Here is a 22,374-nt window from a genome sequence, read left to right on the forward strand (position 1 = left end):
GGTTTTTCATGCCATCACCAAATGGCCGGATCATTCATTTACTGTCTGGCCCGATTATAAATAACCAGAAGATTGCTGCACATCTTTTACAATATCTGTTAATAAAAACACTATTTTTTTTTTATGATAATTAAAATTATTAACTCCAGTGCATATTTAGATTACTTTAAAAAAACTCTGATTAAATTAAATTAAAATTTATACAAACTAGCAATGTGTTTGTTTATATTCTTAAATTAGCTACATTCTACATTGGCATGGTCCAAAATCAAAACAGTAACCTAGATCAAGTTTGTTTTCCAAATCCTCTGACCATATTATGATATACAAAATTAGAGCAAACTTCATCTTAGTAAATGCTTTTATAATATTAAATTCAATTTAAATTTCATATTAATATATGATAATAAATTTATTATAATTAATATTAAGTTTGATTTATAGTGTCTTGATATTTTTATTTAATTTCATATTCGATGTTGTCCATAAAACATATATCAAACAATAATACATTATTTCATATTATTTATATTATATATTGTTGTTATGGGAATTTGGAGCGTGCATTTTTCTACCATGACAATATATGAATGGATTGAAGAATCCCAGTATAAGACAATTTAGTTTGAATATTTCATGTATAGAATAGTGAGCACGGGTTTTTATAATGTCTTCTTTAATAAAATATTATATTTATTTATAAGGTCTCTAGACTGCATGTATTTATGTGATTTAAATAATTAATTTTCAATTGTTAAATATATAATATTAAAAAACATTATTAAAATTATAATAAAGCTACCAAAATTTAATAATGGATCTTCGTTGAACCATGTTTCATATCACATTTGATGAAGTATATACATATAAAATTGTAAACTATATTATATAAAAAAACTAAAAACATTTATCTTATATAAGTGGTATTGCTTGAAAAACAAAATTGAACTCTTGATTATAAATTTTGTATTTTGACTATGAGAAATGTGTTTTGGATTTTGTCACAACACATTCTGACTCTTGATTATAAATTTAGTCTCAAAAGGAGAAGCTGTAGCCTGGGCAGGACCTCCATACATGCACGAAGTCTGCTTTACAAACTAAATCCATCACAGAACTTGTTCTCAATCATATCAATCATGAATTTTTCTGTCAGTTTCATATTTATAATATGTTGAGTTAGAAATAGTTTTCATCATGATTCAAATTGATTTTTCCCTCCGAAAATTAGAAATATATCAAATTAGAAAATAATAACAATTTGAAGCGTATAGATTATTTTCAAGCATGACATTTAATGAGTGGATGAAATAGAACAACAGGTAACGTGCAAATCAGAACGATATTACGTTTCGCAAACTGAAACCGAAAGTCTCCCGAGAGAGAGAAAGAAGAAAAAAGATGTGAATGAGGATTCTTCAAAGTCTACAGAGCCATCAATATAGACTACAAACTATAAAATTATTTATTTGCAGGAATCATGAAAAGTATTACTTAAAAAAAAAAATAAAAGAGTCGGGTGGTTGGTGGTGTTTGGACCAACCATGGAGAGAAAGAAAGAAAGAAGAATCTGTAACCTAAAGTATTATCTGTTACAATGGAAGGAATGGAAAATTGAAAAAGGAAGAAAGGATTAACGAGGATGAGTGTCAGCAGCCTTCAAGGTCTTCTCTATAAGCTTACGAGCTTTTCTGCTGCGAATCTCAACTTTGACACTCGCACACCTTCGACTTTATCGACTCCACCAGATTTCCCAGCTCATTCTTCATCCCTCTCTCTCTCTATCTTCTCTCTTTCACAATTCCACACTTTCTCCCACACACAACCAATCCTATATATATATATACACACACTCTTTCATCCTCTGCCACATAATACTGTATTGTAAAAGTCAGAACTACTAATAATATTTTATTAAAACGCTCTCGATATTGACCGCAATTATTTCAATTTCAATGAAAATCGTCCTGAGGCACAGAAGAGAGAATTGAGGTTTAAATCAGGAAGAAATGGACCGGCGCGTGGGAGGGGGTGCACGTGTTAGTGTCGCACTTAAACTTAAACACATGCATTATGTGGCACACTTTTCAGCGTACATTATTTCCAAATAAATGATCAACGCCTCGCTCCCTCCTTCATGTCTGTCCCAACGACCTCTTTGTCTGTTTTACTTCCTCGCATTTAAAGAAAACTATATTATTTTTTTATGAAATACTAGTTATATCTTTTAATGATTCTTAATAAATCAATTTTTATTTAATTAGAATAAAAATTAAATATGTTTTTAACCTTTTAATTTAAAAAAAAATTAAAATTAATTTTTCTTTAAAACTTTAATTTAGTCCTTAAATTTTCCACTTTTATTGATATTAATCATTTGTTCAACTGTACAAACAATGCTTCAACATAATTTTTAATGTTTTAAAACTTCAATGCACATAGTGTTTAAGGAAAATTGATTTATACATTTAAAATTAATGTGGACCAGAGTTTTTTTTTTAAAAAAGACTAATTTTAATTTCCTCTTGAAATTAAGAAACAAAAAAAATTTTAACCGTTAAAATAATATACTTACAAGAAAAAAAGCCATTTAATAAAATTATTTCAAGGATGATGCATTTAACATTGTTCTTAGTTTGTGTAAAAAAATTTGCCAAATAGTCACATAAGTATGAGTATGTGATCACAACAAATAGACGTTTCACTCAAACTTTTAAATTGTTATTTTTCAACGATAAATGTGTATTCGGATTCAGTTAAGTTATATTAAATTCAACACAAGTTTAAAAACTATTTATAATTTTGGAATTAATTTTAATTTAAGGTGGATTTTATTTATCTAAAACTAAGAAACAGGTCAAAAATGTTGAAAACAAAAACTGATTTTTTGTTATCATCCTACTCAAATCTGAACACACCGTAATAAGTTTGAAATGAATGAATGTAAAAAATGCTATAATATTAATGAAGCATCGATTTGTGCAGCTTAAAATGCCATGAACAAGAATAAAATGTATCAATCTATTTAGATAAACCAAATGTATATATATACATATATACAAAAAAATAACATACCTTATGGGCATCACAAAAAATAGCATATACTTATTTTCTTTTTTAAGAGTCGACTGAGTTTCGAAGGTAATACTTAGAAAGTTAAATTCGGTCAAGTTTAAATAAAATTAAGAAAAAACAAAACATTACATGATTTTTAATTCCACTATAATTTGAGATAAATTACGTAAATAAATGTCAAACATATCACAAGGTTACTTGAAATAATACCTTCCTAAGTTGTAGCCTCTTTCTCCTTTTTCACAACTACGTGTGAAACTCTTTATATGTTTACCCATCGGTTGACCATGAAATTAATTTTTCTATAACGCTTTTGTTATTTGTTGGAAAATTTTTTTTTTCTATTATTCGGTTGGCACTTTGATTTTACAAAATTAATTTTCTCTACAACCTTTTACAATAAGATTTTTTACCTCCAAACTTTCGATTTCAAGTGATTTCAAAAGTAAACCAAAAGCTCAGCCAATAACTTTTCGTCAATTACACAACTCCGGTAATCTTTGAAGATTTCAATTATTTATCATTCATTATATTAAAAATATGGAAAATAATTTAGGTTGTGTGTGATGTTGAATTTCGTTGAAGATGAATAAATAAAAACGAAATTTTATCATAAATTCAACATTTAAAAAGGGACAGATGGAGTGACTATTACCATTAAAAAAATATTAAATAGTATAACGTCACACATTTATTATTATTATTATTATTAATGCTACGTTTTCAAGATTTCTAAACAATTAAATGCTAAAAAAATACAATAGTATGATGACCCCCTCGCTTTATAAAATCTATAATTTGAACTCCAATATTAAAAATGATTAATTTCTGTGCTAATTAAGAAGAATATATTAAAACTATTATTTAAATTATGTTAGTATATGATAGCTCAATAAATTAATTCGAAAAAAAGAAAAAGGACGGTCGTTTATTGAAGGACAATAGAGGCCCAACATGAGTAGGCAGAAGCCCACACGTATCATTTCTGAGTTGAGGAGCCGAAAAGACACTTTACCAGTGACGGTGACGACGGTTACGACGGTGGCGGTGAAGGTTAGGGTTAGGTTGCAATTACGTAATCTTGTTAAATGATGGTGGTAAGAAGAAACTAGCAGGGAAAAGGAGAATGGTAAAGAAAAGTAGTTACTTAACGGAAAGCAGAAGCAAACAGGGAGTTAGATTACATACAATGTGAGAGTTGTGAAATCAGGGAGAAGAGTCACCGTGGGTGTCGCCGTGGTAGCCGCCTCCCAAAAGACAGATTTGGTCCCAAATGAGGTCTGGAACAGGGACAACGGAGAGCCTGGGTTGCCTGAGGAGAGCAAAATCCTTGAAATGCTTCATCTCCTTCAAGTCCACGGGCCTCCTCATCTCTCCCACGGCCTTCACGTCCACTGCATCACCGTCCCACTCGCGGACCACGGAGACAACGCCAACGATTCGGCGGGCCTTGGAACCAGAGTGGTAGAAGAAGCAGAGGTCGCCGAGGGACATGGACTTGAGGTATTTCTGGGCCTGCTTGTTCTTTACCCCATCCCAATTGCTTATGCCTCCGTTCGCCGCCTGGTCCTCCCACGACCACTCCGACGGTTCCGTTTTCAAAAGATACCTCTGCTTCTTCTCTTTCTCTTTCTCCACCTCTTTCTCTCTCTTTCCCATCTCTCTCTTCTCACCTTTTCCCCCCAAATCTCCTCCCGCCTATATAACCCTACTTTCAAAATAAATAATTTTAAATTATTCATCCAAGATAACACCGAAAATAAAATTAATTTAATATTAAATATACTTTTCCATGGAGGCATATATGTGTATAGTAGGATGCCAAACCAATAATTTACTAATAATGTTTTATTAAAACACTCTCAATATTAAGTTTCGTAGAATCTTAATAATTTACTTTCCACAATATTCTTACTAACGGATTATTCATTAACATTTCTTAGAATTAAAGAGATGTTCATTTTTCTATATTTTTGTTGGATGGATTCGATAAATATTTCTTAGAACTAAATGAATGATAAATAAATGAATTATTTTCTCATCCTACAATTGATAGGAACAAAACCATAATAGCAGAAAGGAACAAGATGAGAGATACTATACTGCCTGTTTCCTACAATTGATCCCAACTGAGTAAATTCTCTTGACTCTTAACATGGGCTAGTAATAGTAAGACTATAACCGAAATCTCACTAAAAGAAGCACCAACTAGCAATCATAATAAGTTTCCTAGTTTATATTAATTAAGAAATTAATCAATCAAAACATAAAACAAATACGGTAGATTTAAACAAACAGTAGAAGTACTTCCACTTATAATTTGACAGAAAACACTGAATTTGCATTGAAATTAAAGTATGAAAACCAGATTAGAAAACATCAATCCCATAATCCATGATTGTCAAACATGAAATAAAAGTAATTGCATAATTGCAATGGTACTTGTAAAATGTATTAACTCCGCGAAAGAGAAAGCTATTTGATGTCACCATCCTAGAGAAAAATATCAAAGAATGGCACAACGACCTTCAGCTTGCTTGCGAAGTTCTTCGTGGGCCTTCTCAAGATTTTCTCTCAGTTTACGTATTTCTTCATCTGATCTCCTTTGAGCTAACATTGCCTTCTCCTCAGCCTTAAGTCTTGCAGCTTGCTCCTCATCTAACTGTTGCTTAAGCTTCATAGTTGTCTCATTCAATTTTGATTCAACCTGAAAATTCATATAATTAATCCAAAACAAAAATATTAAAGGTAACACTCCACTTATTATGTTAATATTGTTGTTAGAATATTTAATCTATTTATCATCATTATATTATGTTTAGAATTATTCTATTTATTAGTCCATGAAATAGGATGGATCAAATGCAATATGGATGGAGCATAAGCATCATACTCTGATCATGGATATAAAATAGCTTATGGTGGTATCTTTAGGAATTAAAGTGTAGAAATTAAAATGATTTAAAAAAAGTTCACTCAACATAACACTTTTTTTGCTTACAGTTGAGTCAGTATGGAGTATCTATTCCTTCTGGAATGTACCCACTAAACTACTTATTAAGACTCACTTATCAATTTCATAAGGCTCGTTAATAATTACTATACATGTATATGATACACACAGAAAGATAAGATTATCCCATATTACTTAATTTATGAAATTAAACAAGATTTAACCAATATTAGATCCTATGCCAAAACACCAATAATATTTTATCCGAATGAGTGCAACTATTCAATGAGTTTAAATACCGAGTAAATGCTGATTTTATTCAACCAAGTTGCTTATTAAGCACTACACTGCAATACATATGCAAAGCTGCTATAAAAAAATCATTAAAATAAAAGAGTCACATTATTTAACTTAAAAAAAAAGATTAAATGACATCAAGTTAATCAAAATGGTTAATATAAAAAGACATGGACGTAAAGAGTACCATCTCAGTAATTCGCTTTAATTGATCATCATATGTTTGCTGCATTTGCTTTTCAAACTCCAATAGTGCATCTTTAGAATATTCTTCTTTTAAAGAATCAAACTTTCTTTGTTGCTTATGCATCTCCATTGCTCGAATCTGCAATCAAATGAATGAAATGATGAATTAACTGATATCATGTATGCTTTCCAAGATTTGATGTTCACAAAAGCTTCACCTTCAGTTCTCTAAACAACTCATCTGTATAAGGCCGTCCACCATTTCTTGACAGAACAATGTTTACAAAATAGAGAAGTTTTTGAACTTGTCCAGAACGTTTCCCTTCATCCTTAGTCTTGTTATCAAAAAGTACAACACGATTCTCACACAGACCAAGAATTTCCTACAGTGCAGTTAAATTCAATATTTCAGTTGAAGATCAACAAAACTAAGAATTTCCCATTTGAGATTCGGCAGATGGACTTTCCTATAATCCAAGATATATTCAGCCAGGAAAAAAGAGTATCATGCCACTAAAAGAAGTAGAAAATAACCCTTTATTAGCCGGAATTTGTTGACAATTACAAATTTTGATGAGTTTCACATCAATCAAGACAATAAATAAGAAATAAAACCACCAAAGTCTTGCTCACATTTCTTACAAGAGTTAATCCAACATGAAAACCAGGCAAGTGAAGCACTTTTAAGAATTCTGCTACTCGGTTATTTATATCTTTTCTTACAAGATATACCAATAAGAAAGTTCAGAACATATACAATCAATTCTATATAAGATATTTGCCAAACATGATACAAGAGCAGATGAGAAAAACAAGCCATTGCACCAATCTTTCTGCATGTACAAGTTTTAATCTCCAAATGGCATCAGATGGGTGTTTAGACCTGTTTATTTATGAATTTCATAAGAAAAAAGTGTTTTAATTTACTCATTATTAGATAAGTTTTAGTAGATGAAAAATTAAAATCTTAAAATAAAGCCAGTTTTATTACTTTTCTAATAAGTTAAGAAAGCAGCTTCTAGAAGGGAAAACTCAAAAAAGGGTATGGAATAAATGTGTGCTTTTTAAAGCATATCCAAACACGCATAAAGATATGTGCACCAGGAAAATGAGTTAAAAAATACATTCTAAAGGTTTAGGTAATAACTTACTGAGGGGCATGAACAAATTGGATGTACCAGCCAAAAAAAATTATGTACACATTTGCAAAATTGACCGTATATATTTAAAATTCCGGCAAAGACCAAATGTATTTTATCAAAGTTTTGACGTATAATACGTTCAAAGATTGTTAAGCCCGTTGTTCAATTTAAACAGAAAACTAGACCACAGTAATTGATACAACAGGTTAAAAATCCAATGAATATAAGAAAAAAAACTAGACGATTGCAATGCTCAAAGAAAAACCTTTAAAGCCTTTGGACACTCGCGACCTAAATAATCCTCCATGCTCTCTTCGTTTTCTTCCAAATCATCTCCTCCAGTGAAGAGAACAATCATGTAATCCACAATTTTGCTTCCAAATAATGACTGCAAGGTCCTTAGAGCAGTTTCTTGTTCCTCAGTAAAGCGTGTTCTAACTGAGAACACCACAATAACCGCATGGATCCCATCTTTAGCCAAATCAATGCATTTGACAATTTCCTCTCGAACAAACTTAGATCCAGAAGACAAATCAAATAATCCTGTGAAACTTTTTAGGTCAGATGAATGTAACAAAAGCTTCCAAGAAACAAAGGACATAGATAAACTCTCTAATAGGATTTCTACTTAATATTGAATAATTAATAGAACAAAAAAAAACAAACAGTTATAATGAAGTCATTTGTTGGACGCTAATGAAGTCATTTGTTGGAACACTTGAGCTGAGATATGTAGAACAGGGAATGGATGCATGTTTCCCCTTTCAAATAAGGAATCACAAGGGATTCCCCTCCATGGCTATTAGAGATTCAATATTTAGTTCGGGTAAAGTAGACTTAATTTCAACCTATGCTCTAGCATTCAAAATGCATAAGCAAACTTTTGCTCAATCAAAAGTGCCATGAATATTAATCTATGCTGGTTTTGCACGGCGTAAGACCACCAAACATGTTTTTCCTTAAGCCAGACTTGAAAAACTCATGTATTGCTCTTCAACCATTAGAATATTGAGAATTAAACTATACAAATTTAGAAGACTTCAGGTACACAATATAATCATGATAATAGGGTAACCCTTTATAATCATGATAATAAGGTAACTTTTGACACAATATAATCATGATAAATAGAACAACCTTGACACAGCCTCAATCATCATTTGTCAGGACTATTCGGAGTAAGTTCCTTGGCTTGGACAGGGCATTTAGTTCATGTCGCTATTCCGGGGTCCAGGGGGGAATACGTTCGATGGAATAATTTATTAAGTATATTGCCGCACCCCGAGGGATTAGGTCCATTTTTTACAGGTCAGTGGAATCTTTATGCTCAAAACCCAGATTCCAATAATCATATATTTGGTACCCCTCAAGGAGCAGGAACTGCTATTCTAACACTTCTCGGGGGATTTCATCCACAAACTCAAAGTTTATGGTTGACTGATATTGCACACCATCATTTGGCTATTGCGTTTATTTTTCTAGTTGCTGGCCATATGTGACACAGTATAATGATGATAAAATAGGATAAATATCCTAACAAAGAATAACTTGGGTGCCACATATCATTCCTTCCACACAAACTTGTCAACTATCATTGCAAGTCTAATAGGGTACTTAGTCTATATCTTTGCAACCCAACCCATAGGATTATCACTCAGCCCTTCTAGCTATTAGTCACAAATCTTTCGTGACTGGAACCCTTCGACTAAACCGGTGCCAATTGACCCAATCTCATGGACACAATATTAGTCAGAAATCTTTGGTGTGGTTGGTCCCAACCTATGCCAATTCACCCAAATCTCCCAAAGAAAACACAAATGATAACATTAATATGTTATTATGCCTTTACCTGGAGTGTCAATAACATTAACACGCTGTCCGTCATCTAGTTCTGCTGTCCCCAATTCACATGTGGTGGATACACCAGAAGAGCTTGCCCTTGAATTGAAGACCTTCCTTCCGAGAATTGTATTACCCGTCGCACTCTTGCCATCACCAGTTCGCCCAACTAAGACTACTGTCCGAACCTCATTAGATGAGGAAGAAGTGAGCTCCCAATCATCATCAATAGAACTTCCACCCATAGTCACTAAAATAGAAATTAAAAAAACTTAATGAAAACGAGCGAGGGGAGATAACCAATTTAAAAACTTAAAACAATTGAACTATAGAATCATGCTAGATAAATAAATACAGTAATCGCCGTGACAGGATGTTACCTGCACTTTCTAACCTCTTAGAGAGGTTTTCTTCCAAACAACGCAACCTCTAGTAGGTATAATACAAAGCTGCCACCAACACCAGCAGAATTTTAACAGGTATACTTATAGATTTATCTTTTTGAAGTTTTTTTTTCAATTTTATTATTTAGTAACTATCTTTTTAAATTTCAATTATTACTTATAAGAAAAAATATTTTTTAATAATTATTTATATAATAAAAATTTACAAAATATTTTTTTTATAATTTTATCAAATATTATGTGAAACTTAAAGTGTAATGTATACCAAAAATATATATTATTTTGATTTTATTCTATGTATAAGATATTAGATAAGTTTAAATAAATATAAAATTGTGTATTTAAATAAAAATCAAGTTTTAAAATGTTGAAATAATAACTACTAAAAAAATCTGTTTTAACTTATCTAACTTAATTTTCAAAATAATATTTAATATTTATTGGTAGTTGTAACAGTTAATAATATCATAAATTTTAAAAAATATTAAAATCAGTTTTAGCGCTGAAATAATTTAAAAAATATATATATTTCGTGACAATTGTAACCACCCATAAAATTATTATTTTTTAAAATAAAATAATTTAGAAAACATAAAAGTGAATAAAAATAAAAGTTTAATCAAAATATATAACCTTTTCAAACATAAAATCTATATTTAAACCATAAAAACAAATGAGGTAAACTAAAACAAACTTAATATTCTATGGGTACTGAAAGAGGAGAAGAAAGGCTTGTCTGCCTCAAAGTATAAATAATGAAAATACCATTACATTCATTGTTAATATAATATATTTCAAAATTAAAGTATACATAATGAAAACACCACTACATAAGATCATATATTTCAACATGGTTAAGATAATAATATATTTAAAGATGATTTCAATTATTTTTATTCTCTTCTTATTTCAAATTCAGTTTTAAAACGTTAAAATTTCTAACCTATTTTATTTTATGATAGTGATCCTTATATATCTAAACCAATTGTCCACGTGGACACATTCAAACTGGAATAATTTTTGTTGATTATTTTACAATTTATTGGTCCATAATTACAGAGTTTCTTATTTTATTGTATATAATTGTTACTTGTGTATGTTTAACAATTGGATATATAATTGTTATCCATAGATCAAAGAAATTGGCCAATCACTGAAGAGATATAATTTGTATATTCATACTCATATCAAAGTTGATGGGACATGCATAAACAAAGAGACTGAAATTATATTTATATCATCTCACTTAAATTATATAAGAATAGATTGATTGAGGTTATTAAGTAAATAATAAATATAATTAATATATCGTTATTTATATGATTGTCTATGAACTTTTATTTGGATCTTAGTTTAATGATGAAAATACCAATTAGTTTCTAAATTATAAGAATTATTGTGATTAAGTGACTTGTAAGGTAAAGATAAATCGAGTATATATGGACTTAATAGTTATGACGCTGAAATGGTTGAAAAATATTCAATCATACACATTATAATATATATTAAGTTTTACTTTTATTAATATAAATAATTTTATTGCTATATTTTTTATGTTTTATAATATATTTTTTAATTAAACTAATTATCTCTTATAAATAAATAATTTATACTAAAATTGTAAAACAAACTATTTTATAATTAAATTACATAAATAGGACTTTTTCTTTATAAATGTAATAATGTTTTTTATTTTAACAATAGTAATAAATAATTTTTATTTTTTTATTATCATATTAGACACTCCTGCGTTTTGAAAAATAATTAAAGTTAAATTACCTTCAAGATTTCTTGGTTACTACTATAGTTATGAAATAAAAAGGGCAAATTCATCATTAAAGAAAGACGGGGCGCGGATAGCAGTAAGCAAAAGGAATGCAGATAGTATAAACCCCCATTGATCAAAGCATGACACATTTCATATTGACCTGTTTTAATCTACTATAGCATGTCCATATAATAATGGTTTAAAGTTTGTAGAAAAATTGAACCTTAAGTTTGTTAAAAAAAAATTTAAACCTTGGTCCTCAATTTTATATGATAATTTCAGTTGGGTCCTCATTTTTGTAACTGTCTCAATTGGGTAATATTTTTTTGTAAAAATGAACAAATTTTACCCTAACCGTGTTAGGTGCTTTCAGACGGCATTAAATTTAGCTGAGTTGTATTTTATGTTTTGATGGCATGGCATTGTACATTAAATTGAGTGGGTGATGTGTTTTATAATCATCAAATCCGCGTGGCGATGGTGCTTCTTCTTCCCTCCAACCACTGATCACCTTTCACCTCTTCAGCTCTCCGCCCAAACTGCTTTCTTCCAACTTCCACCCTCAAACCCTCACTCTCCAACCGAGAGTAAAATTCTTCAGATTAAAACATTTTTACTAAAATAAGATTAGAGAAAGAGAATTAAGGATTTGGTCAGTGAGAGAAGAGGAATTGGAATCCTAGAGAAGACGAAGACAATTAACTGCATTCTACTAGTCCGAAACCCATTAGGGTTTTTCGCCTCTTCTACCAGACCAATTGGAATCTGCATCCTCCACTTGAAACCAAAAGGGAACCAGAGGAATCCAGAAGCGCTCATCTCCTCCGCTCATGCGCGTCCGCCTCAGCCTCCACCCAATCGGGCGTCACGAGTCGTGGTCCAAGGCGTCACTAGTACCGTTGTTCACCATCGGAGGCATCGCAGACCATGGCGTCAAGTCCTCCCTTCTCCTTCTTCTCTTCGCGCGTGAGAGAGAAGCTCTCTCGTTCCTCCGTCAATTGCCTCTTGTGCGAGCTCGGTCGTCGCGAGGCGTGAGCCAGGGTGCCACCAGCGCCATCGGTCGCCGCCAAGCTCGCCGCCGGTCACCGCGCAACGTCACCAACAATGAAGGTGATTGGTCTTCGCGATGGTCTGATTCAAACTCAGATTTGGGGCTTTCTGTTTCTAATTTGGGATGAGGCGCGATGATGTTGAAGGAGATGGTTGATGAAGGCGCTGATGAAAACTGGGTTTTGTGGTGTTTCGCAGGTGATTGCGATTTCAATTCGGACTAACCACTACCTGAAGGGAGAGGCATCGTGGAATGTTACATGGGACACGCGGTTGGCGCGGTGGCTCTGTCATCCTGATTCTGCGTGGCTCATCTTCGGAGCTTTTGGGAGTAAATATTGTTCTTATTATTGATGGTCTGGCGGTAGACAATTAAAAAGGATGAAGTGTTTTATGTTTGTGATAATTTTCTAAGAAACTCAATATTGAGATTGATATTGTTGAGTTACATGTTTTTTAGCATTTTTGTGTTGTTGATAATAGAAAATCTGTACTTCGGAGAGAGAAAGGGAGAGACAGAGAGGCAGAGAAAGATTGTCGCTGGCGAAGCTCCGACCGTGACTGGCGGCCGGCAGGGAGGCCCATGGTCTGACTTGATGATGAACGTTCGGTGGTTAATGTCCAGATCCCTAATTCCCTTTTCAATTCACTCTTTCATTTTCTGACCCTTTTCAATCCCTAACATAGTATTTTAACATAAACCACAAATTTTGCCATGTCATAATTTTTTAATTTAAATAAAAATTCCATCTAATTAAACAATCCACATCAGCATAAACACATCAGCTAAAATATGACACAATTGAGATACTTGCAAAAGTGGAGACCCAATTGAGATTATCATACAAAATTGAAGATCAATCGAGAGTTTACACCTAAAAACAATCAATAAAACGAGTGAGAGTATAAAATAACCAAATAAAAATCAGGTGAAATATGATATGACTCCTGGTACTTAATTCATTCAGATATAAAAATAGATAAATAATATAAAAATAATTAATATTATAAATTTATTTATTTATTTTTTGAATTTGATTTTAGATTATATTTGAATGTTATTTTTATTTATTTATTTAGATTTGAATTCTAAAATAAATTGAAATTCTTTTATTAAAGAAGACTTATTAAATGAGTCATGATTTAACCCGTGGGCGGATTAAATTTTTGGTTTAATGTCTCGGTAGGTCCCTATTTTTGGCGTGAATTTCAAATAGGTCCCTTTTCTTTTCGGCGTCTCAATTGGGTCTCCATTTTTGTAAAATTGTAACAATTAAAGGCCTACCGTCAAATTGGACAAACAACCGTTTAATTGTTTATTACGTGGCATGGGCAGTGTTTTCAGTAATCACAGCTGGCATTAAAAAAGAGTTTCAATTAAAAAGTATGAGGTTAAATTAGCTTTAATGAGAGGGCATAGTGGGAAAATTGATTATGTTAGACGGTGCAGATTCGCGAGATTCGCGATTCTCCTTTCTCAGCTTCAGTATCTGTTGATTCTCCTTTCTCAGCTGAGCCATTTAGGTAACCAGATCGTCCAAGTGCTTCTGCTTCCTCGTGCGAGATCGCGGTGCAGATTCGCGATTCGATGTCATGCGAGATCGCTAAGCCACTTAGGAAATTTGAAAAAAATTAAAGGCACAGATGTATCTGCAGAAGACTCCATCTTCTCTTCTGAACGAGAGAAATCCAGAGACACTTACCTCTGCCCACACAGCCACCGCAAAAAGGGGACGACCTCTACCGGTCTCGGCGTCGATGGTGACCTCAGGCGCCATCGGAACCACGACCGACCGCGGCGCCGCTGTCTTCTATTCTTCGAGCGCGAGGCTGACGCCGACCACCCAGGACGTTGCCCATGCCGCCGCTCGTCACCAGGATCAAGACGGTCGCGACGCTTCTTCTTTCTCCGCACGTGGCTCAGATTTGCCAGTGCTACACGCGACCAACGCCAGCAACCGCCACCAGCGCTGCTTCGGATCCAGTCGCCACGCCGCCGCTGCTTCAAATCGGGCCGCCTCTAGTGCCTCCGTGGTTCAATTCCGCTCGCGCCGGTGCAGCTTCAGTTCCCAACCACCGTCACTGACGCGTGACTCCTTTAGAGGTTCGAAATCCTGATTTGGCTTGGGCTCGATTTTGTTAATGATGGCTGAAGAAAGTAGTGGTAATTTTATTTCTCAGTCCAGCATTGAACTGGGTGAGGGAATGGAAGAAACTGTAGATGATGCAGGTGGGGAAAGTATGAATCTGGAGGAAGCAGTTGCAGAAGAAAGTGCCATGGTTTTGGAAAATTGAGATTGTGTAGAGTGGAAAGAATGAAGAGAGAAGACGAGGTTTGTGTGACGAGGGGTGGATACATCTGTGCTGAAAAATAGAAAGGGGTGAGATTTGTTATGTGGGGTTTGGGATGATAAACATGGCGAGGTTGAAGAGAAGGTGTTTGATAGAAAGTGACTGTGAGATGTGAATCATAATCAATTTTCCTACTATGTCCTCTCACTAAAGCTGATTTAACCTCATACTTTTTAATTGAAACTCTTTTTTAATGCCAGCTGTGATTAGTGAAAACACTGCCCATGCCACGTAATAAACAATTAAACGGCCGTTTGTCCAATTTGACGGTAGGTCTTTAATTGTTACAATTTTACAAAAATGGGGACCCAATTGATACGCCGAAAAGAAAAGGGACCTATTTGAGATTCACGCCAAAAATAGGGACCTACCGAGACATTAAACCTAAATTTTTTTTTATAATTAGTCAAGTGACCAACCTGATTAAGCAAAATGACCTATTTTAACAGTATCGATATTTTCATTATATTGGAAAATCAAGGGTAAACTTTATTCCATTAATTAGATTTATTTTCTTAATTTATATAGTTTTTACGATCTGGTAATCACATTTTCCAATTCCTGTGAGTGCAGGCAGTTCTTTATGATTATGAATCTGGATTTCAGACACATTCATTGCTGTAAAGAATCAGGTTTGGACAAAAAGCAGACTAATTAATTGAACCAAGCAATTAGATAATGGAGATTCGAGAAGAAACGCGTGCAAGAACCCAACTTATAGTTCAACGTTTACAAGAGGCGCCACTACCATGATTCACTCACTATTAAGACGCCCTTAGCTGAAGCATCAACGATTAGTGCACTCAATCTCACCTCTCACTTTAACTTTCTTACACACAAAAATGGATTTAGTTAACCTCTGAGTATATGATTCAAATCATGTTTGTTTACATAATTTTATATTTTAAAAGGACGTGAGCTTGCTTATTGTACAATGGACAGACCAACTTTGCCCTCCTTTGAAGGCTAAATTCTCCTTTAACAAGTCAGAAAACAATGTATTCCTGATTAGTTCTGCTTTGCTTTGGCCAAAGGAATAAAGTAATACGGCTATTACCAATTGCAAGACCCACCCACATGCTCAATTTTATATAATAGTCCAAAAATATTCTGATTCATAAAAGGAAATAGACAAGGACATGACAGAATGATAGAGCCTTCCTCATATACGAAACCATAACATCCTGTACAGAAAAAGGGAAAGAAAGCCATTGGAATCAGAATGTCCTATAGTATATGTGCAACGCATAAGCTTCAACAAAGCAAAGCAATCAAGAGATCGCATACACTAAACATGTTGGCACCACCAATTGATTGCTATGTTACCAAGCTTTAGCTTTCTGGTTCCCCGGTCAAATAAACTATTTCCTTTGCTTAAATTCCTCTTCCCCACTCCACCAACCTCTTGCTTTACTCTCCCACTAACGCTCCTCCCTCCATTGTCATATACAACCACCTTCTATTAGCTTCCATTCCTGCTACCAAAAAACTATCATTCATATTCACGAGGTCCTACTCAGTACTCCTTTCAATGGACACTTCTGGCCAACAATCTACAAAACAGCTAAAAGAACACCTCCAACATCACCAAGAGCCTTTTTCGTTGCAGAGTTACCTCATCGAAAGAAGTTACATGTTCAACAACAACCTCAGCTATGAGAGTACCAACATTCACCACCTTTATTCAGCCAAGAATCTGAAATCCTCCATCAAGTATGATTTACACAAGATAAGGAAACGGCTATTACATGCTACAGGGATACTGAGATCACTACTATACAAGTTCATTCCCACAGAAGACAGCCAGTTCTCAAACTGGGTAGAAGAGGACAACAATGATCTGTATTATGTGCATGAATATTTAACAGCACACACTCAGCCAACTCAACAAACAAGTTCACTGAAAACATTGGCTGTGTCTCATCATTTTACTAAAAATGATGCTCCTCACCGCAAGGTTTTGCCGGCGAATATGTTTCAGACATTCACACTCCCCAAATTAAAAAGATCAGAGGTAAGCAATCGATTCTTTTTACTCGATCGCGTTTTATATATTATATACATGCAAGCACAATTCCATTACCGTCTTTAAGCAAACTCGCTCATTAAGCCAACAGGTTGACGCAGGAACCAAACCATATTGGATAAGGTCAAAGGAGAATAGCCAGCAGTGTAGCAGAGGACCAAAATGGAAAGCATCATTACCAAATGCAGGTTGGACACTTTCACTAAAACCAGAAGGGGAGAACAGTATTAGCACGTATGCATTGATTTTAATTTTTAACTTGCATTATTTGGGTTGTGATGGAACAGTGTGCCACTTAAAAAGTTCAGATGAGCAGGTAACAGCTGTTCCAACTTTGTCCCAGAAACTTGTTAGAGACTATGTAAGAAAGCTAGCGGCGAGCTCAAATATTTTGAAATTGAGACGTGCAAAAAAAGACAAACTACAGGAGATGGTTGAGACGGCTTCTTTGTGCGGAAGAAACAGAAGGAGCCTGGCAAAGAGGGAGCAGCTACGGTTTGACCGTGTAGAAAAAGACAAAGGGTTTCATGAAAATGAAGGTAAAAGTGTGTCAAGCAAAGCAGTTGCAGAAGCTGAGGGGTTTCAGAGTATCATGCACGAGCATTTTAACGTGTTGGAGAAACAATACAGAGAAGCTAAAAGGATCAGGCACCTGCTGCATGCAGAGTCCTGTGTGATATCAGAAGAGTGGAAAAGCTTCCAAATCTTAAATTTGGAGATAAGCATGGAGATAGGAGATTCAATCACGGATGACATTGTAAGCGAAATAATTGATTTCTTTTAACAACGCCATGCCCATGTTCACTGGAACTGTACTTTGCTTGGTTTAGTTTTAGCATCACTGTTGAATGTATAAACATTGAGATATTAAGGATTGCCCTGTTGCTGGAAATTCACGTTGCAGAATGTAGTTCAAATTACGATATATTTGATGGGTCAACACTAAAATAGAAGGAAACACATCACTAATAGAATAAAAGCACTAATAAGACGTGAGTGGAATAAGAAACTGACACTCAACATTAAAAGACAAATAAGCATAAATAGATTGTTCTTGTTAACTCTTATTTTCGAGAAGATTAGAAAATCATTTATTTTTTTCCTAAAGCAGAGATTGGACTGATGCCTTACCATTGATTAAAACTCCTAAAAATAGCATGTGATTAATTGGATAAAGGTTGAACTGTGATTCACTGTCGTAATCGAAAACCTGAACGGTACATTTGTAAGGTTGAAGGGGAAAATGACAAAAGGAGGCACCAGGTGGCAGCATAAGAAAGAGGATGTTATCCGTATCCCATAAATAAATAAATAATACGAGGACAGCGTGTGATGTCGTGTCCCACAAAATCCAAAGAAGAGAACAGAGCATGCTGGAAGTGAAAGTGTGGGGTCGCCTAGTCTTTCGCTTTCAAGTAGTCACTCAACTTCTCCAGGCTTCTGGAATGAACTTCGGCATCGCTCAAAATCACAACAACTCACAGATGTCTACTCACAGAAACACAGAAACAGAAACACAGAGCATCTTCGTCTCTTCCATTCCAATGGCAGTGCCAATGGCAACTCTTTCTGCTCTTTCCTCCACTGCTCTTCTCAACAACGCCAACACAAGCATAAACACCAGCAGCAGGACCATCTGCACTTTCCCACTACATTCCAACACCCACACCCGTCTCTCTTTTTCTTTCTGCTCCAAACGCACTTCCCTCACCAGCGCCGGCTCCTCCGTCAAAGACGACCAACAAACTGACTCCTCCTCTACTGCCACGGTTTCCGTTGCTCCTGAAAACGACGTGGACCATGATTCTGGTTCTCTGTCTGATTCGGATGCCGATTCTGACACCCAACAGGAAATGGACTGGAAGACCGACGAGGAGTTTAAGAAGTTCATGGGCAACCCTTCCATCGAGGCCGCCATAAAGCTTGAGAAGAAGAGAGCTGATAGAAAGCTCAAGCAACTTGACAGGGAAACCACCGACTCTAACCCCCTTTTGGGCCTTTTCAACACCTTAGTTCGTGACAACCTGCTCAGGGAAAAGGAGATGCTGCAAAAGGCTGAGGAGACTTTCAAGGCTCTTGATCTTAACCAGGTCACCTTATCATTCGCTAATTCGTATTCATTTCATTTGTTTTTTTTAAAACGAATCGATAGTACTATGTTATGCTACTACCTGCACATGAATGATGAGTACCTACTCGTTATATTTAGTTTACTTTGGCTTTATGCAGTTAAAGAGTTGCTTTGGGTTTGACACCTTCTTTGCAACCGATGTTCGAAGATTTGGAGATGGAGGCATTTTCATTGGCAATTTAAGGAAACCCATCGATGAGGTCATTCCCAAGTTAGAGAAAAAGCTCTCCGATGCAGCAGGACGAGATGTCGTCGTCTGGTTCATGGAAGAAAAAGCAAATGACATTACCAAACAGGTAAGTACTATCCCATCGTTTGTTTAAATATTTTTAAATTCTTGGTTTCTTCGCGAGTTTTGCAATCTAGAGCGTGGACCGACACTGTTACGTGGTGTTAGACATGCTTTAATTGCTAAAGTACTCGATGGATCACTTCAATCCTGTAAATTAAGGAATGAAGGAAACTTCTGAGGAAAATACTTAGACCTCACAGTGCTCTGAATCATTAATTTGACACTTCTTTTCAGTTAATTGCGCACATCACCCGCTCATGTCACTAACAATCGATTCATTCCATGCATTAATGTGACAATCTATGCTCCTTTACTATCATCATCGTTCTGGCTTTGTATGTTGTTTTTTTTTTTCACTTGCTCGGATGATAAAGAAAATGCTGCAAAGATGCTTTGCTAGAGGGCCAATTGATAAAAGTCATGGTATTGTTTCAGGCTTGTGTGGTACAACCCAAAGCAGAAATGGATCTCCAATTTGAGTCAACTAAGCTGAGTACTCCTTTGGGCTATTTTAGTGCAATTTTATTAGCTGTTACTACCTTTGGAACAGTTGCTCTGATGAGTGGCTTCTTCCTTAAACCTGATGCTACAGTCGATGACTATGTGGCTAATGTTGTGCCTCTATTTGGTGGCTTCTTATTTATTCTGGGAGTTTCAGAGGTATGTTATATTTCAGAATTTCCACTAAACGTGGTTGTTTATTCCACATTTCATCATGTTCTGATTACGACTTACTATTCCCTTACTGATAATCCTCTAATTGATAAGTAGCTTGTTTATCTTCTTACAAGCAAGAAACTCACACATAAAGCCTAAAGAAAATTTGAAATAGTTTTATTGCCACATGGCGTTGTTGTTTACTGGATAGACAGTATTATCTGCAAGGGACGTTGTGACAGTAGCTCGTCAGTTTCCTCTTTTTGATGATTTCAGTGGTTAAACAGACAATCTCCAACACCAGATTGATACATTGGTTTATTCATGTATATTATATTATGTTGGAGATTTTACCTGGCCACTTTTTTTTCAACTGTATTGCATGCACGATAGCCATCTTTGACATTCAATTTGTTTCCTGGCTGACTGATTGTATTTTTCTTCATTATGCAGATAACTACCAGGGTAACAGCAGCCCGTTATGGTGTTAAGCTTAGCCCTTCCTTCCTGGTGCCATCAAATTGGACTGGCTGCTTGGGAGTGATAAACAATTATGAATCTCTACTCCCAAACAAGAAAGCCCTTTTTGACATTCCTGTAGCCCGTACTGCTAGTGCATATTTAACTTCATTACTGCTTGCTATTGCTGCGTTTGTGGCTGATGGAAGCTTTAATGGGGGTGATAATGCATTGTGAGTGCTGCATATGTTATCTTCTCTAGAAGCGCAGCTATCTCTTTCCTATTAATTCTTTTTCTTTGGTCAAGAAAAGGAAAGGAAACATAAATTTAAGTGAACATAATTTGTCAGAACCATAAACTTATGATCTACGCAATAGGCCTATCATGCATGGACAAGAAATACATGTTTTGAAAAATGAATTAGAGTATATAAGTTGAAAATGGTATTAGTCATCGCCAAAAAAATTTAATAAGCCTTTACAAAGATATATCGGGGTTGTAGAATTGGCCATAGAAGTTTTATACATTAAAATGTACAACAATAAAGCAAGAACAACAGAAATCGTTGTCTGATATTGGCCATGTAAGCTGCTAACATGCTTGGCGAACATTACTTATGATTATAGCTTACTGTTTATTTCAGGTACATACGGCCTCAATTTTTCTATAACAACCCTTTGCTTTCTTTCATCCAATACGTTATTGGACCTTACACAGACGATCTTGGAAATGTACTACCTTATGCCGTGGAAGGTGTTGGAGTTCCTGTTGATCCGCTTGCATTTGCTGGGCTTTTAGGTGGGTTTGTTGAGATTTCTATCATTATACCTCCGTTTTGACAATAAACAGTGCAACTCTACATTCTTTACAACCTAAGATCTAAAATTTATATAATGTCCAGGCTAAATGGCATTTGTTAAAATTACTTAAGGTCATGAATATGGTACATTGGATGGTTAATGAATTTCTTTTTCTTGGGAAAATAGCAATTATTTGTAATCTTACTATATATCTGCATTAGATGACCACCATTGTCTTTTTTACAAGTTTTGCCGTGACAAATTTGAGCCCTTGTGTTGGCTCGAAGTTACAGTTGAATCAATGGCTAGACAATTTGAATTTGATGGTTATGCAGGGATGGTGGTGACTTCTTTGAACTTGTTGCCATGTGGGAGGCTAGAAGGAGGACGCATTGCTCAAGCCATGTTTGGAAGAAACACTGCTACTCTCTTATCTTTTGCCACTTCATTGTTACTCGGTATTGGTGGCCTCAGTGGCAGTGTTCTGTGCCTGGCATGGGGATTGTTTGCAACCTTCTTTCGGGGTGGAGAGGAAATACCCGCAAAAGACGAAATCACCCCTCTAGGAGAAAGCAGATACGCTTGGGGCGTCATCCTTGGCCTCATCTGTTTCCTCACACTTTTCCCCAATGGCGGCGGCACATTCTCCTCATCATTCCTCAGTGGTCCATTTTTCAGGGGTGACATGTAAATGTAATAATTTTATGTAGGTATACGAAATTATGTAGTGTGATCTTCGTTCAACATATTCTCCAGAATATAGAACTGTGTTTCTTTGTCGTGTAATCATAATCAAGAATTCAAGATGGCTAATTGTAATTATAGCTGCCATTTAAACGTTGAATTGCAAATCACGAGCTCCCAAAAATCACTTCTACTCCTAATTCTTCTTATTACATTGATGAAAGATTAAATTTTGTTTGAATAATAATAAAGTATGGT

At 34.8% G+C, this 22,374-nt stretch overlaps 4 protein-coding genes across 4 annotated transcripts; 2 read left to right on the forward strand and 2 right to left on the reverse strand.

The window, feature by feature from the left end:
* Window positions 1-4,202: 4,202 nt before the first annotated feature.
* On the reverse strand, window positions 4,203-5,740 carry LOC124820247 (uncharacterized). The gene is made up of 2 exons (XM_047291914.2): window positions 5,602-5,740; window positions 4,203-4,783 (listed from the first exon to the last, which is right to left on the reverse strand). The coding sequence occupies exon 2, from the start codon at window positions 4,732-4,734 to the stop codon at window positions 4,282-4,284; it is 453 nt and encodes a 150-aa protein (XP_047147870.1). The 5' UTR covers window positions 4,735-4,783; window positions 5,602-5,740; the 3' UTR covers window positions 4,203-4,281.
* LOC124820234 (immune-associated nucleotide-binding protein 9-like) lies at window positions 5,395-9,962 on the reverse strand. The gene is made up of 6 exons (XM_047291895.2): window positions 9,873-9,962; window positions 9,503-9,742; window positions 7,919-8,196; window positions 6,730-6,894; window positions 6,513-6,650; window positions 5,395-5,782 (listed from the first exon to the last, which is right to left on the reverse strand). The coding sequence occupies exons 2-6, from the start codon at window positions 9,735-9,737 to the stop codon at window positions 5,582-5,584; spliced, it is 1,017 nt and encodes a 338-aa protein (XP_047147851.1). The 5' UTR covers window positions 9,738-9,742; window positions 9,873-9,962; the 3' UTR covers window positions 5,395-5,581.
* Window positions 9,963-13,693: 3,731 nt separating this feature from the next.
* LOC124820060 (uncharacterized) lies at window positions 13,694-17,978 on the forward strand. Its single transcript, XM_047291693.2, has 3 exons — window positions 13,694-17,080; window positions 17,184-17,280; window positions 17,380-17,978. The coding sequence occupies exons 1-3, from the start codon at window positions 16,598-16,600 to the stop codon at window positions 17,874-17,876; spliced, it is 1,077 nt and encodes a 358-aa protein (XP_047147649.2). The 5' UTR covers window positions 13,694-16,597; the 3' UTR covers window positions 17,877-17,978.
* A 606-nt stretch (window positions 17,979-18,584) lies between these two features.
* LOC148193066 (putative zinc metallopeptidase EGY3, chloroplastic) lies at window positions 18,585-22,300 on the forward strand. The gene is made up of 6 exons (XM_088098255.1): window positions 18,585-19,182; window positions 19,322-19,519; window positions 19,951-20,175; window positions 20,626-20,864; window positions 21,276-21,430; window positions 21,768-22,300. The coding sequence occupies exons 1-6, from the start codon at window positions 18,637-18,639 to the stop codon at window positions 22,121-22,123; spliced, it is 1,719 nt and encodes a 572-aa protein (XP_087954381.1). The 5' UTR covers window positions 18,585-18,636; the 3' UTR covers window positions 22,124-22,300.
* The last annotated feature ends 74 nt before the right edge of the window (window positions 22,301-22,374 follow it).

Source organism: Vigna umbellata, chromosome 9, assembly GCF_029865625.1.
Source record: "Vigna umbellata cultivar VRB3 chromosome 9, Vumbellata_1.0, whole genome shotgun sequence".
In the NCBI taxonomy this organism is placed as follows: Eukaryota; Viridiplantae; Streptophyta; class Magnoliopsida; order Fabales; family Fabaceae; genus Vigna; species Vigna umbellata.

Excerpts from the sequence above, each read along its gene's own strand:
- LOC124820247 (XM_047291914.2), bottom strand. The coding sequence starts at position 4,734 with ATGGGAAAGAGAGAGAAAGAGGTGGAGAAAGAGAAAGAGAAGAAGCAG.
- LOC124820234 (XM_047291895.2), bottom strand. The coding sequence starts at position 9,737 with ATGGGTGGAAGTTCTATTGATGATGATTGGGAGCTCACTTCTTCCTCA. Across the intron at positions 6,651-6,729 it reads AGTTGTTTAGAGAACTGAAG|ATTCGAGCAATGGAGATGCA; the intron begins GTGAAGCTTTTG and ends ATTTGATTGCAG. Across the intron at positions 5,783-6,512 it reads TAAAGCGAATTACTGAGATG|GTTGAATCAAAATTGAATGA; the intron begins GTACTCTTTACG and ends ATGAATTTTCAG.
- LOC124820060 (XM_047291693.2), top strand. The coding sequence starts at position 16,598 with ATGGACACTTCTGGCCAACAATCTACAAAACAGCTAAAAGAACACCTC. Across the intron at positions 17,081-17,183 it reads CCAAATTAAAAAGATCAGAG|GTTGACGCAGGAACCAAACC; the intron begins GTAAGCAATCGA and ends TTAAGCCAACAG. Across the intron at positions 17,281-17,379 it reads AGCATCATTACCAAATGCAG|TGTGCCACTTAAAAAGTTCA; the intron begins GTTGGACACTTT and ends GTGATGGAACAG.
- LOC148193066 (XM_088098255.1), top strand. The coding sequence starts at position 18,637 with ATGGCAGTGCCAATGGCAACTCTTTCTGCTCTTTCCTCCACTGCTCTT. Across the intron at positions 19,520-19,950 it reads CAAATGACATTACCAAACAG|GCTTGTGTGGTACAACCCAA; the intron begins GTAAGTACTATC and ends GTATTGTTTCAG. Across the intron at positions 20,176-20,625 it reads TTATTCTGGGAGTTTCAGAG|ATAACTACCAGGGTAACAGC; the intron begins GTATGTTATATT and ends TTCATTATGCAG.